This window comes from Vigna radiata, chromosome 7, assembly GCF_000741045.1.
Source record: "Vigna radiata var. radiata cultivar VC1973A chromosome 7, Vradiata_ver6, whole genome shotgun sequence".
NCBI classification, from domain to species: domain Eukaryota; kingdom Viridiplantae; phylum Streptophyta; class Magnoliopsida; order Fabales; family Fabaceae; genus Vigna; species Vigna radiata.
The window spans coordinates 50,412,096-50,428,565 of NC_028357.1; the positions used below are offsets into that span (position 1 = coordinate 50,412,096).

Below are 16,470 nucleotides of genomic sequence, written 5' to 3' on the forward strand. Positions count from 1 at the left end.
ATTTTTATTTTTATTTTCATAAAAATACTGAAATTATTATTATTGCAAAAATTAATATAAATTCTGTTATAAATTATTATAAATATTTTTTACTATTGAATTTTTTATAATATCATGTTTTGTTTACTTTGATTTTTATTTTTATTGTAAAAATATATTTAATAACGTAGAAAGATACAAATACAGATAAGAATTATTTGTTTTGTATATATATATAAGTTAAGTCTACTTCTATACACAATATTATTTAAGGGGAATTTGTCTTTTTCTATTATCTCACATAAATATTTTAAGCAAACCAAACATTTATAAATTAAATATTTGCAATTAATACTACAAAAATAATATAATATACTGGAGGTTATTTTCCGGCGGTTTATAAAACCTCCCAAATGTTCTGGCGGTTTTGCAAAGAAACCGCCTGCAAATGTTAAATATATCACGCTCGCTGATTCGTGCCTCCTTCAATTAAGTTCTTCTTCATTTCACAGGCTTTTCTTCCTACATTTGTGTTTCTTCTTCAGTTAAGTTCTTCTTCATTTTACAAGCTCTTCTTCCTTTCACAGGTCTTTCTCCTTTATTTCACTTATGGAAATTGATTGATTATTTACCCTTCGTTACTGAGTGTGCGCCTTTCGCCCCGTGGCTCGTCATTGTCGCTTGAGTTTCCAGAAATCGTTGAGCGTGCTCGCCTTTAGGGATTGCGCGCGTGGGTGTCTTCGTTCGTTGCCTGTGAGAGCAAAATCGTTGAGCAATGCGAGGAGGGAGCGAGGACTGAATGTGCCGTCAGCGCTTCCAGGAACTGTAAGCCTACATGGTGGAAGGCTCTAGCGGGCCTCACAATTCACGATCTGAAGGAACGGGAGGAGTGTGAAGTGCGGGATAGGGCGGGTTGTTTCGCTGTGGCTAAGGATAAATGTGCTGACTTCGCCAGGGAGAAGTGTTTGGTTCCCTTTAGGGATGCGAGGATTAGGGTTGCGAAAGGGGTTTTGAGTTCCAAGGGTGTTGGGAAGTTGATTGGTTGGGGATCGATGCCTGTGAATGGGAGGAACATGTGGTTGATGAATCAAATGGGTCTGATTGGTGGTGATTTGGGAAAAAATTATTTCTATCAGAGGATTCTATCAAGGTTCATTAACAGATACCAATATACGGTGAAGTTGAGAAACGATATATTCATGATCCACTACTTTCTCAGGTAAACAACATATTCCTGCTGTCTGTATATATAATTTTAACATATATCACATCATTTGATGATCAGTGTTACTTAGATGTTTCTAATTCCTTTGAAGGATTCATATACTTTTAATTTCTGCTTGTGGAAAATGATTGATTGGATCATGAAAATTGTACACCTCAGTGGATGTGAAGTTTTTCACAATTGGATGGTGTCAACCTCAATTATAACTGCAGAGAATATCTTGCAAGATGGCTATGATATAATAAAACTTGTTTTCTATTTCCTTGTAGTCCTTTGGAGTTGGGTTAACATTTAGTTGGATTTGTTGTTCTTTCGTAGGATAAAGAGTTGTAATTAGGTTGTCTTGTCTTGAATTTACATTTTTTTTTTTCGAGTCTATGAAGATTTTCTTGTGATATATCATAAGAATTACTACAATCACTGTAGGCCACTATTATCATGGGAGCTAGTTTTGTCTAAAATTTTTGTCCCCAATCATTGATTTTTTGGTACCCATGGAATGACATAAAGCACCTAGAAACACCACTAGCTTTTCTTTGTCCTTATGGCAAAATGCTTGGAAGGCTTTGGATGCTGTCGGTGTTGGAGACATCCTCCGCCGCTACCATCAACAGCTCCATAGGCATGCAAAAACATCTTTTAAACTTTCTTATCTGATTATCATTCATTTTTCTGTAAACTAAACTGAAAGAATTGGACTACAGGATTGTCACCACTTCATTTGTTATAGGGAAACAAATAGCAGTCAAGTCTTTTAAACCAAAAGAAAACCAAGAGTATGTATACTGTGAGATCCCTAAATTTTATTATAGAATAAATTATTTTTTTAAATGAAAGGGCATATTTGTTATTTAGAGGTGCAGAATGAACTTTAGAGGTAAAGGAAGGAACTCTTGTAATTATGTTGTCAAATGATAGGAAAATATTAAATTATGTAATAGATATAATCTACCTTCACAAAGGGAGGTTCATCGGGTGAGGACTTCGTTAGAATGTCCCTCACATAGGTTATTTAAGAGATGGAAGCGATGATTTGGTTGAGTTGAGAGCGACGTAGAACTTGGTGTAGCAGTTGGACGAGCTAGCATAGTTGTTGGAGTAGATCTTGGTGCAACAGGTACCAACTTTTAAGGAAATTCCTTAGGGATGATTCAGGTATGGTGTAGTAAAGACTAGCCATCTTTTCTGTTTTATTGGAAAATTGATCTCTTGTTGTATTCAGGGGCCAACCTTTGCCAGGTAAATCAAACGTGCCGTGTATAATATTGGATCAGAGATCTTCATCTCAGCTTGCTTTATTATGAACTAGTATAGTAAATTGTTTCTATGCTACCTAGGCATAGAAGTTAGCATTTCACCAGCGTTAGTACTCGTCAGAAGTTAGCATTAATAGAGTTTTTAGTTATCCCCTTTAAGAGCGTATCACTTAGACACACTTTATAGGATTTTATCTTCAATGTAGGGTTTGAAGTACTAGAATCTGGCCTAATGCCTACTTTAAGATATAAAAAAATTCTTTGGAAACTAAAATTTAATTATTATCAGCTTCGTCTGTTGCTTTATTTTTTTTCACCTTCTCTTGCATGTTTCATTTTAAAAAAATAATTTATTCTACAAAAGTTATTATAGATATCTTTATTCTTTCACAAGTGATATATAATCAATTAGTAAGAATTTATTTTAAGCAATCTTTCAGTATAGAAAAGTATTCAATCAACATGTTGAGCCTAGTGTAAGGAGGGTGGCATTGAATTGTGGAGCTGAGTACTTGGAGCAGTACTTTTGTCTAATTGCTTAATTTAAAGTGAAGAACAATTTGGAATTAATGTTATTGTTCTTGTTGAAAATAGAGTCATCATTTTAGTCGGTGGTGAATGTGTAGAACCATGGGACAAGGTTCACACTGATCATGCAATCCGTTTTGAAATGGTTAAGAAATATATGCTAGCATCAACAACTCTTTCATCAAGGACTTTGCAATGAATATAGGATCTGTACACTAGTTATGTATGTTCTCCCTGATAAATTTTAACGCTTTACAGACACATAATATTTTCTAAAACCCCTACTTTGCATTTTTGCTAATATTTGTTTTTTTCTTTTGTTTGGAGCCATTGTTATCTGAAGCCTAAATGATTGTTAACTATATTTGAAGTAAAAAAATACTCTATTCAGAAGTTTTACCTTTCAGTATATTGAGTAGTATTTATGTGTACCTTAGATATACTTTTGACCTTCAGTATGTCTCTATGATATATAGGTGATGATGATCTTGCAATCTTGAGCGCGGAAATTAAAAGCCGAAAAAAGAAGCAAATTAATCACTTAAAGAAAAAATCACTCTGTTCTAGAAATTTGGAGGAGGTAACATCAGATTTCTTCTCTGCAAATTTATGTTTATCTTGTCGCTCAATGTTGTCCTCCTTGTTTGTTTTATCCCCAATTAGTCTTTCATAGTATCCGATCCACGTATAATCAAATATACTGTAGAGAAAATGATTTTTATTTATAGATGTGGGTTCATCTTGTGGATATTATAAATAGAGAGAACCTGCATAAGTTGAGTTGAATATGATTCAAATCCAATGTATTACAGGTTATGGAGAAGCTTTAGATATTGTCCTTTTTTTTGCATTTCGAGATATTGTCCTTTTTTTTGCATTTCGAGATATTGTCCTTTAGATGTTTGCTTCACTTGATCTGTAATGTTGTTTTGTGCCACTTAATATTAATTATTAAATAGCAGTTCTTTCTTATCCATCCATGTCAGGACTTATTTAACACAAGATTTGCTACAAATCTCATCTTTGTAGTGATTCTTATTTTAAATTACATGGGGAGAATAGGGTGGGTATTTTGTTTATATTCCCGTCAAGTTCCCATTAAATGAAATCTATGTTCCACATACCTGTAATATTTCCATGGCCACCTGCAGATTACCACGAACAATCAATTGGACACATGAACAATGGGCCTTGCCCTGCTTTCTTAGAACAGATTATCTTTATAACACTTTATAAATATTTCAAAAGAATAATTTAATAAATTATCTTGAAATGATGAGAATCACAAATATATTTTTTGACTGGCATATAATTAATTTTTATGAATTCAATTAGAAAAGTAAGAATTCTTGAAACTTACATTTGCAATGTTTTTAGGAGAAACTTTCCTCTTGCATCATTTGTTTTTATGGTTTTGCGTATTGTGTATAATAGTGTGCTTGATTAAATTGAAAGTATAGTAGTAGATTCAGAAATAAAGTAATCTAAAAATTTTGGTTTATTTTTTTTGGTTAATGTGTTTTGGTTAATTGGGCGCATTCCCAATTTCATCATCTTTTTATCAAAACTCCCAATTGAGTCCTCATAAAAGTTAATTTCAATCAATTTAACCCTTTCCGTTAAATTTAATTAACGGTGTTAAACTTTTGCTGAATCAGAAGGTTGATGTGTAATTTTTTTTAAAAACAAAAAGTTGAATACGAGGAATGGTCTCTCAACCATGTGAGCTCCCTCTTCTTTCCCTTTCCTTTTGAACTTTCAGATCAAAATCATGCCCAATTCCAACTCCAATCCAAAGGCAGATCAGACCCTAAATTTTAACACCCAGGATTTGAATACAACTGTAAACCCTCAGCTTCCTCTTCAGAATCTCTCTTAGGTTCGTAACTTACTCCCAACGTTCCACCGCCACCATCACATCCGAAGTCGGAACCCTCCGCCACCAATAAACATAAATCGAACCTCTCGAGGAAGGTGAGGGCAAATCATGGAGCTCGATACCGTGGAACTCCTCGCCGAGCACATCCACTACTGTGAAATCTGCGAGAAAGGATTTCGACGCGAGGCGAGCACACACAGACCAGTTCAGATCTCCCTTTTTCAGTTCACTCTCTCCGATCACTCACTCTCTCCGATCATCCTTAGGCCCCAATTCACACGAGTCATCTCACGAGCCTCCACCCTTAATTTTCCCTTGCTCTGTCTCGCCCTACGTCTCTCGCCGGAAGTCCGACTACGCCGTCGCATGGCAGAAATCTGCCATGCCAGGGCTCTGCCATGCGACGATCGCCGCGAGTGTCTCTTCTACAGCACTCTGCAGCTCGATCCCACCTTTTGCGGCGGTGATTCCTCCTACCACGGCGACTCCGCAGCTCGGTCTCTTCTACACCAATGTTCTTCAGCTGAAAATGGTAAAACCCCACCTCTAAATTCGTCCAAAAGTTCCAGTTTTGACGCCAGGGTTATTGTGAAAACGATGCTTGTTTGAGAGCCAAGATTTGAGAATGGCTAAGCAAAGATCTGAGAGCCAAGATAGCAAATTTTGTAGAAGCTGAAGAATCAGAAAAGAAAATAACTTTGTGCCTTATATGGAGAGGGCTTATATTGCTCCAGAGTATCATGAGGCAAGGATACCACGGATAGTGACCACCAACGCACCAACGAACCTCCAGATTCGAGATTCGTCCAAAATTTTTCATTTAAATTTTTAAATTTTAAATAATGTCATCACTATAAAAGTCACACCTTTACACAAGTTTCATCACATCATCTTTGGTGGAAAAAAATTTCACGACGTTAACTAAATTTGACTTTTATGTTGCGAGTTTTTTAAATCTTGTTTTTTTAGTTTATGTAACCGCTTAGTCATATTTTTAGTTTATTAATAATATGTTAAATAATTTTAGTTTATTATAAAATTAATTGATTATTACAACAAAAACTAAAAAAAAAACTAAAAAAAAAATCTGTACGTATTTTCGACGGTTTTGGCAAAAATCTTGATCGGTTATTTCCGACAATTTAGGTTTGGATAAAATCTCCACTATTGACGATTTTGGTTGACAAAACCCTCGCTGTTTTTCCAGTGGTTTTGCACAGTTTTTTCAGGAGTTTTTCGTAACTCAGGATAACTTGTAAAAATCTAAATTTTTGAAGTGTAAATGTTTTTTTTTTAAAAAAAAAAAATCACGATTCGCGCAATAAAGTGTTTTTTTAAACTAAATAATCACCGAGAAATTGTTTATGTAAGAGGAAAAAAGAACAAAATTGATGAAGTCTCACGGTGCAACAAAGATCTTGTTCGATCAGTGTTTTGCCCTGAAAAATTCAACTTTTAAATATTATTTTTCTTATCTTTTTTACATGCAAACCATTAACAACATATGTATATATATATAACTCACATTCAGGGCATAATCAACACCAGCAGCATCACTTCCATCAAAATTGAACCCTCGGTTCAAGATCTTGTGCAGAAAACTGCAGAGAAAACAGGAAAACAGACCCAGCAACCCAAGCCAAGCTTCCTCACCCACGCAACTCAGACGCTCCAGAGACTCAAAGTCACCGCGTTGGGGTTGTTGGGGTTCGCACGCCACCGTCTCCATCCGACAACCACTTTTGACCACGGCGTCCCGACTCCTCTTTGCGCGCAAGAAGGAAGCGTCCTCACCGTTCAGGGTCCCCCCAGTCGTCGCCGACACACCCTGGATTGTTAGTTCGATTGTTGGGCCCAGAGACAAAGAGATCGTGTTGGGCTCCGCCGTGTGTGTCGTATGGGAGTGGAGACAATGCCCGCAGGACGTAGAAGAAGCAGAGTCTGGACAGAAGAAACGTTGTCAGCCACTGCCACTCTCGTCGCCACGGTCGCGGGTTCAAACTTACAAGTAAAAACCTATGGAGAGAAAAAAAAGGGGTCCTTGGATAGGATCGAGTCGATGACAGGCGGGTGGTTGTCGAGCTAGACGTTGGGGAGAGGCGAGAAGGAGAAATGGCTGAGCAAACCTTCATCATGATCAAGCCCGACGGCGTTCAGAGAGGCCTTGTTGGTGAGATCATTGCCGGATTTGAGAAGGAAGGTTTCTACTTGAGAGGTTTGAAACTTATTAGTGAGGAGCGTGCTTTTGCTGAAAAACACTATACTGATTTATCTGTCAAGCCTTTCTTCAGTGGATACCGGATTACATTATCTCTGGCCCTGTCGTTGCCATGACTTGGGAGGGTAAAAATGTTGTGGTTACTGGCAGAAAGATAGTTGGGGCCGCTAACCCGGTTCAATCTGAGCCTGGAACTATTCGTGGTGGCTATGACATTGACATTATCCATGGAAGTGATTCAGTTGAGAATACTCACAAGGAAATTGCAAAATTGCATTGTGGTTCCCTAGTGGATCTATGAGTAAACTATATGCTTCAAATTGATCTTGAAGCGGCCTTAGGATGATCCAGACTATCTAATCTACACGTTCTGTTTCTGTCCATTTCTGGACTTTTGTTAGAGTTTGATACCTTGGTTTTGTATCACAGTAGTGAACAACTCAAATTAGTTGGGTTAGTTTTCTTTTTCTCGCTTGGCTAATGGCTCCATTGAACGTAGGTGAAGAAGAATAAAGCATGGGATAGTGAGGGGTAGTAGTGATGGAGAACGGGAAAGATTCATGTGAGAGTATCATACACAATAGGAAGAAGGCATTACTTAACTCTTGAAGATCCGTTTGCTACTACCAACCTTGTGTCTCCAATGGATCTTTTTCTTTTCTTTGGTTGGCTGGCTTTTCCCTTCTCTTTTCTATGAATGATGTCTCCTTGTTTCCAGCATTGGATGATGATGGCTCCTCCAGAAATCTCTCCTGCCACGCTCCTCCTGCCACCCCGCTCCCGTAGTCCTTACCTGCAGAAAACGAATTTCTGCCCCCTCCCTCTCCAACACGGATACACTTGTCCTTTTCTTTCTTTGTTTTTTTTTTTACTAAAGGCAAAACGGCTTTTTTTTTCTTTTTCTTTTTCTTTTTAGTTACAAAATGAAATAAAGGCAACAAAAATAAATAAATAAAAAATAAAAATAAAAACGAAAATAAGTAAATAATAAATCATTGAACAAATAAAGCCATGTAACTACACTTTTTATGTTGAAGTTAAAAAAGTAATTGAAGTGAAAATTAATATGTTGTTTTAAAATATCACATGTCTAATTAACTAGACTTTTTATGCAATTTTGCTATTTCTTCCAAATTCATTTTCTTATTGTAAGAATTTTTTTTCCCAAATGGATCATATTTACTTTGGTCCAGCATTTTAATTATTTCCAAATTTCAACATTATACACCATTTTTTTAAAATTTAAATCACTGGAATAATTACCTCAACCTTAAAACATGGTTGCAAAAATAAACATGCATAGAAAATGATAGTTATAAAAAAGACAATCCAGTTACAACTTGAATGGTACATCTTACCGGATGAAATCCATCTTGAAATAAATATTCAAGAGCTGCATGACAGAAGAAACCAAATCGATTCGGAGAAACATCCGACTCCTGGGGGAGAGGTAGTTGGTTTTAGGGTCATAAGGAGGTATCAAGGGATCTACACCAAGAGGGGGAAACCACGGTAGCTTAAAAGTAGGGTCAAGGTTAACAAAATCAGGCTCATTTTCAAATGATGGTTAAGTGTGAATGTCATTCTTTGACATCACTCAAATCCTCACTAGTCAAGGAAGATCTGGGGCCTTCCTCCAAGGGATCAGAAAAAGTTACCTTACGAACGTGGCTTTTCGGGTCCACAGGACTTGGAACTACTTCGTTCCGCTCAGTTAGGACTCCCTTTCGGAGAGACTCATTGATCTTGCAGGAAGCAGAAATGGTTGGAGACATGAAATTCTTTGAACCCTTTGAGCAAACAGCTGGCGATCGAACCTTCACCGGTTTCAAAGATTGATCTTTCCCATTTTCTTTGTTATCCAAGGAGTCCCTCAGTGACCCTCCACTTTCACGAACCCCAACAGATCCTCTTCTAGAAAAATCTGCAGAATACCAAACCCCAAACCAATAAAAAATCTAATCTTTAATTTTATACACTTTCTCATACCAACTACAAATGTAAATAGAGAGAGAGATACCTAAAGGGCTGTTGGCGGGAGTTTTGGCTCCATGAATTGGGACAATTGAAGGTTTGTTGAAGGGGTTTCCAGTGAAACTCCTTCTCATGGGGTTACTGATTTCGGAACTTCATGGATTGGGGTTTGAAGGCATTGAAGATGGTTTGTTGAAAGACATGGAAATGGAAGCTTTTAGTACGCTCAAAAGACAAGACAAGCTGAAGTGAATAGAAGGAAACGATTTCAAGGATTTATATAAGATTGGAGGCAGAGAAAATGTTGGTAACGGCTATATTTCTAAACGGTCGAGGGATCAGAGCCGTTAGATTTTTCGATCGCAGAACTAGCCGTTACCTTTTACAAATCACCTTCTAGGGTTTACATTGGAGGCAGAGAAAATGTTGGTAACGGCTATATTTCTAAAGGGTCGAGGGATCAGAGCCGTTAGATTTTTCGATCGCAGAACTAGCCGTTGGAGGTTTTACTATTTTTACAAATCACCATCTAGGGTTTACATATTTAATTTAATAACTTTTTATTTTCTTATCAGGCAGGAGGAATACGAAACTGGGATGACCGATGATGTGAAAATGAATATAGGATATAATTAGTTTGAGTTTAATTTTTATATAGATAAATATGAAGTTTTTTTTTAATAACTGCTTATAACCACTAAAATTTATTTGAATTAATACATGTTGAGTTTAATTTTCTTAAACTTTTATTCTAATTTAATCAGGTTAATGTTACTACTGACATTATGTTTGTGTTCTCATAAATTAGTGACGATATCTTCATGGTTTGATTCATGCATATCTTCATGGTTTGATTCACGGCTATACATTGTTTATTAGAATTCTCGTAAATTATTGGTTAGTAAAAGTATTTTTATTTTTTTTCATAAAAAATACTGAAATTATTATTATTGCAAAAATTAATATAAATTCTGTTATAAATTATTATAAATATTTTTCACTATTGAATTTTTTTATCATATCATGTTTTGTTTACTTTGATTTTTATTTTTATTTTTGTAAAAATATATTTAATAACGTAGAAGGATACAAATACAGATAAGAATCATTTGTGGTGTACATAAAATAAATAATATATATAAATTAAGTCTAGTTCTATACACAATCTTATTTAAGGGGAATTTGTCTTTTTCTATTATCTCAGATAAATATTTTAAGCAAACCAAACATTTATAAATTCAATATTTGCAACTTTAAATAAAATTAACGATTTGCAACTTTAAAAAAAATCAACGATTTGCAATAAAGTGTTTAAACTAAATAATCATCGAGAAATGGTGTATGTAAGTGGAAAAGAACAAAAATTCTAATTTGATGAAGTCTCATGGTGCCCTACGTGCAACATGGTAAAGCTCTAAATAATCAAGAGCTGGACGATTCCATGACCAATCTTGTTCCATCACTCTTTTGCATAAACTGTTAAACCAATCACGATCCTCGTACCATCTTGATATTGCCCTGAAAATTTCAACTTTTAAATATTATTTTTCTTATCTTTACATGCAAATGTTATACCATTAAACAACATATATATATATATATATATATATATATATATATATATATATATATATATATATATATATATATATATAACTCACCTATTCAGGGCATAATCAACACCAGCAGCATCACTTCCATCAAAATTGAACCCATTCGGTTCAAGATCTTGTGCCTGTGCTCTATCTTTATCATGGTCAACGTCAAATACAGTATCATATAGTCCTACACAATTATGCAAAAATACATGTTACAGTCATTTATAAAAGACATAACAACCAAAGACACATGTCAACGAAATCATTTAGCACTTTGACTGACAAAAACAAAGCATGCACAAACCTCCTGTTTTTCGAACAACAGGTATTGAACCGTATCTCATTGCTATAAGTTGAGTCAGTCCACATGGCTCAAAGATTGAAGGAACTGCAATGAAATCAGCTCCAGCATATATCTACAACATTTCAAATCAGTCATGCATTAAAGATATCTTTTGGGACATAGCTTTCAACAATCTTTAAAGAAAAGTTCACTAAAAAGTTAGATGAAAGTATTTCTTGCATACTATCAGATATTTTTGTTTTGTAATGAATTACCAAGTGTGATAAGGGCTCGTCGTATACAAGACAAAGTCTGACACGATCATAATGAAGAGAATGTAACTCATTAGCCAAATTTGCAAAATCGTTTTGGATACGAGGATCTGGAGCTGAGCCAAGTAACACAACCTGCACCAGAATATTTCATTGTTTACACATATATTAATACAACCAACAATGTAAGCAAATGCCAAATTGAAGAAGAAAACCTGTCCACCACGTTCTAGGGTGCGATATATGGCATGCTTGATGAGATGAATTCCTTTTTGATGAGTCAATCGAGAAATAACTCCCAATAAAGGCCTATCAACTGTTTTTAAACCAAGTCTTTGTTGCAAGGCTTCCTTGGCAGCTTTTTTACCTTCAACAACATTTTCAGATGTGTATGACATCTGTAAAACATTACAGAATATTTCAGTTGTAATTTTATGCATAAAAAAGGATAATTTTTTATATGCATACTTACAGGTATGAACTTGTCATTAAATGGATCCCATATATCGGGGTCAATTCCATTTAAGATACCGTGAAACTTGTCAAAATGAGGACCAAATATAGGGTTTTCATAAACCTCTCTAGAATAAGTTGGGGAGACCTGATAATGGATATATTCATGTTATAAGTAAGTAATTTTAACTACTATAAATAATGGATATATATATTCATGATAAAATCAATCAACTTGTATAAGAAAGTTTGAAAAATATATAAATTGTTCTTACAGTTGTAGCCTTGTCTGTGTATGCCATTGCTTTTCCAATTAAATGAGCTCCAAATTCAAGGTTATGAACTGTAAACACAACTCCTGCTTTGCTTAGACATTGTCTGTATTGTTCTTTGCATAACCATGTAACTGGTGCACTCGACCAATCATGGCAATGGATGATATCCTGTCCATAACCATACATAAATAGTTAAATTTAAACCACTGGAATGATTACATCAACCTTAAAAGAAGGCAAATATATATCCTGGTTGCAAAAATAAATATGCATAGAAAACGATAGTTATGAAAATGTCAATCCAATTACTACTTGAATGGTACATCTTACTGGCTGAAATCCATCTTGAAATAAATATTCAAGAGCTGCATGACAAAAGAAACCAAATCTTTCTGCATCGTTCTCACGACCATAGATACAACCAGCACGAAAGAACCTGCATAAAAGAATATAATTATTGTTCCAACATCATTCAGTTTACTAAATAGTAAAATGTTTTCAAGTCATCATATGAAGAGAAAACAATTATGGAAAAGACACATAATTACTATATAAATACTACAAACAAGCACAAGCCAAAATTCTTACTCATTTTGAGGTTCTAAGAAGTACACTGAGAGACCTTCCACCGTTCCATGCCATACTTTTATTTCAGACCCATTCCAAAGATAGTTTCTGTGATATCGAAAATCTTTTACCTGCATAAAGAGACATACATTTTAAAAAACTTTAAATTTCTTTTACGTACAACAAAAACACACAATATACAAATTTTAAACCCAATATTTTAAAAGCACAAGAGGACCAGTATTTATTCTCAACAAACAATATCAAGAAGCATGTTAAAAAATAACTAAAATTTCATGAACATGCAAACCTAATTTCATGATATTTGTGTTTTTGTCATTTGATTACCAAGTAGTTTCAAATTGATACTCAGTTTATAACACTTTTACAAATAATCATATATAATATCATCTTTTGTCAATTTGAATGACCGAAATGCTTATTTAAGGAATTAATTGTAGTTATTCAATGCATGATGATATATAAAGTAATAGCAAAAGAACTTACATTGCTAAGGTTCAAACAATCATACTTTGGAAGAATAATATCTACATTGTGATCTAGTTCTTGAATTGCTCGTGATAGGCTAGTAACAACATCACCAAGCCCTCCAACCTACAAAAAACATCAATCATTCAACCTAAAAAAAAGTGTAAAATTACTCTTAAAATGATTTGGAATTGAGGATGTTGCCTTCTAATTTCAAAAATTGTACTTTAGAATTAAACCTTCGCAATAGGGGCCATCTCAACAGCAATATGGACAATATTCAAGGTTGTTTCCTTTACAATACTGCCCGAAACAGGTATATGATAATCCATTGTATTGTTATTGTCAAAAATTCCACCGTCTTTTTGGTCGGAGAATACAAAATCTATCATATATGCGTCCAATGGAACCTTAACTGTAGAAGCCAAAGGTGACATTATTAATTTAATAGGAACCAACAAGAATAATACATAATTAATCAATAAGAAAATAATTAAGAAGATAAAAAAAATTATGGAATCGAATATTCTTTTTGTTTTCAAACGTAAATTATATGAAAGACTCACCGGAGGTTTTGAGATAAGTTTCGATCTTTGAAGACAGCATTTTTTGAGGTGGAAACGAACCATTACGATGAGTCCAACGATTAAATGAATGTGTAAACCAAACCTCTTGTTTTCCCTTTAAGATTGTGTTGCAGGGATTATAAAACACAGTTATTGTACTCCCTGCCTGAACACGAAGAGGTTCAGTGAACACTATATGCTTTCGAGAATGTAAAAATCTTTGCAAAGTTTTTTCCTTTGTTTTAGCTTTTATGATAGCTGTTTTTTCATCCTGTAAACAAGATCCAGATAAATGAGATACTATCAATTTAAAAATATGAAATTTTATATATTCTTTATATATTACCTTGGCAGCTAGAGCTTCTTCTTTTAACCTTCTTTGCTCTTGCAATTTTATATATATCCTTTCTTGTTCCAAAATCCAAGTCTCTTCATCTGGTATGACCTTACTCACAAGAGCACGAAAGTCTTTATTATTATTGTTATCATACACACTTGCATTTCTAGGTGGAGCATTAGCAAAAACCCAATCTAGGACTATTGCTTTCTCTGGGAGAACAACTGCATCAAATGCCATAGAAAAATACTGCTTATCATGCTACACTATAGAATAACGAATAGAATAACAGGTAAATGAGCATACATACCATCAGCACACCACCAATCACCATTTTTTGAACCAATTTTGACAAGCCTTTTAACAAATGATACTTTTTCCTTCCAACCATTGTAGCCACCATGAAGCCATACTTCTGGAACGTTTGCAAGAGGACCTGATTTTCTATTATAATATAATCTGACCAAATCTTTTCCTTCAAACTCAATAGCTTCCATGTGCCAAAGATTTTTAACAGATTTTACTGCATTTTGGGTCAACTTTTGCAACAACATTTTCTTCTTTTCTACCTCTGCTATAGCCATTGATCTATCTTCCTCTCTCGCAGCCTTCTCAGCCTCCATTTTTCTTCTAAGTTGTTCTTGCTCATCTTTTTCAGCTTGCTCCTTAGCAAGTTTTTCTAGTTCTTTACGTTTCTCCTCGAGCAAGAAATCCTCAAACCCAAATGCATCCATTCCACCAATAACAGGTATGAAGAAATCCTTTTCGTCATTATTGTCATAAACTGTTTTCCCATTGAATAACACAAAGTCCATTCTATAGGCTTCTTTTGGAACATGTAGTCGACAAGACCACCAATCACCACTTTGTAGGTCTGTTTTATTCAATCTCTCAGTAAAAGGTTTCCATCTCCAATTATTAAAACCTCCTTTAATAAAAATATCTGACTGAATACACAAAGTTGAAAGACTTCTGTTAAGAAACACTTCAATATCTTGACCACACATAGCAACAGGAGGATATACAAATAACTTGTTTTGGAGTGACTCATTTTCCTTTGCGATCCTCTCTATTTCTTGTCTTTGAAATCTTTCTTCTAACTGTGACTTCAATACTTGAGTAGCTTCTTCACTTAATATATCATCAACGTGATAATCTATTTTTCCAATCACAACTTCTCTATTTACTTTATGATTACTGCCATTAACATCTGGTTCTTCAATAATTGTAATAATTTTTGGATAGCCAACTAACTTTTCATTTGAAGCTTCGACAATATCTTTCTTGTTAAATATATAAGCCTTTTCATTTTTTCCGACTAGATTACTTGTTCCAATAGATGGTACTAGGACCAAATCCTTGGAACAATTACCATTTCCCTTGGGCATTGCAATAAAGATCTTCTTCTTTTTACTTGAAAAATCTGCCAAATGATATATAATGCTTTTAAGAAATTTTACAAAATATAGCAAAGTGTAAATAAATTTAACAAAAGTAGCTAATAAACCTCCACTGGCATTCATGGAGATAGAGTGCCAAACAGTCTTCACTTTACCCTGCAATGTACAATATATAACAAAAGTTGACTTTGATATATTTATCAAAACGAATAAAAGCATAAACATATTGAGATAACCCCTAACCATGATGTAATATTGTACAAGTAAAGGTTTTGGAAAGTTTATGAAAATAATTGGGATGTGTTTTCAAAGTTTTTTTAAGAACAAAATTGATTAATATGATGGAAACATTGTTATTTTGCATTATTTAAGAATGAAATTCAAGGAAAATGAAGAATATTATTTCTTTAAATTACACCGTTGAATAAAGAATATTGAAACCTTCCTTAAAAAGAGAGAAAAAAAAACGCTATATTAGTTTTGTTTCTTTTAACAAAAGGATAGATATTATTTCCATCATACTAATTATTAATTTTGTTTCCGTAAACTAAATAATTTAAAAATAACACATTTATTATGTAGTCTAGCATAAGGAACACTCATCGATTAAAATATATAAATAAAAAATACACACATAACAAAAATAAAAACTTTACGGTAACCAAAATATTCTATTGAAGTTAAAAAATATAATCTAAAAACTTATTAGATATATGAAAAAAAATACATATATTAGTCTTATTAATTAAGCAGCCCATATATCACTTAACAGATACATTATGAGTTGAAATTAGTTAATAAAAATTTGCCGTTGTTTGTCTTTGATTTGATAGTAAAAAGCAAATAACTTGTTTTCTATATTTTGGAAGTGATCCAAACATACCTTAACTGATTGGTTTCTTTGGGCAGTGGTAGGGAAGAAGAAGCCAGCGCCGAAGCCCGTTTTTCCATTGGGGAACGCCGTTTTGGCGTCGAGGTGGAAAGACATCTCCATGTTCTAACAGAGTAGAGAAATTGTGAGTTGGAAAGTGTGACTTTACTTTAGATTTTGTACCCAATCTAGCAGTTACTTGGTCACATAAAAGGACAAATTGAAATATGCCACGTGGGGACAATCTTCATGGGACTTGCACTAATTCCTCCTAGGTAGGATATTGTACTGCGGTTGTTA

General features: G+C 34.3%; 2 protein-coding genes, 1 long non-coding RNA gene and 1 pseudogene across 3 annotated transcripts; 2 read left to right on the forward strand and 2 right to left on the reverse strand.

Annotated features, from left to right (window-relative positions):
• The first annotated feature begins 355 nt into the window (after positions 1-355).
• LOC106768201 lies at positions 356-3,792 on the forward strand. The gene is made up of 2 exons (XR_001376233.2): positions 356-1,198; positions 3,465-3,792. It is a non-coding gene; the product is annotated as an uncharacterized LOC106768201 (long non-coding RNA).
• Positions 3,793-3,943: 151 nt separating this feature from the next.
• On the reverse strand, positions 3,944-9,458 carry LOC111242089. Its single transcript, XM_022784161.1, has 4 exons — positions 9,106-9,458; positions 8,744-9,009; positions 8,444-8,601; positions 3,944-4,133 (listed from the first exon to the last, which is right to left on the reverse strand). The coding sequence occupies exons 1-4, from the start codon at positions 9,191-9,193 to the stop codon at positions 4,076-4,078; spliced, it is 570 nt and encodes a 189-aa protein (XP_022639882.1). The 5' UTR covers positions 9,194-9,458; the 3' UTR covers positions 3,944-4,075.
• On the forward strand, positions 5,951-7,984 carry LOC106768200 (annotated as a pseudogene).
• Positions 9,459-10,441: 983 nt separating the features above from the next.
• On the reverse strand, positions 10,442-16,324 carry LOC106766569 (starch synthase 3, chloroplastic/amyloplastic-like). The gene is made up of 16 exons (XM_014651290.2): positions 16,183-16,324; positions 15,407-15,455; positions 14,210-15,322; positions 13,909-14,123; positions 13,563-13,833; positions 13,236-13,411; positions 13,015-13,122; positions 12,529-12,638; positions 12,271-12,376; positions 11,941-12,108; positions 11,685-11,813; positions 11,428-11,610; positions 11,216-11,347; positions 10,962-11,073; positions 10,721-10,844; positions 10,442-10,577 (listed from the first exon to the last, which is right to left on the reverse strand). Exons 1-16 carry the CDS (start codon positions 16,291-16,293, stop codon positions 10,442-10,444), a joined length of 3,243 nt encoding a protein of 1,080 aa, XP_014506776.1. The 5' UTR covers positions 16,294-16,324.
• Between the last annotated feature and the right edge of the window lie 146 nt (positions 16,325-16,470).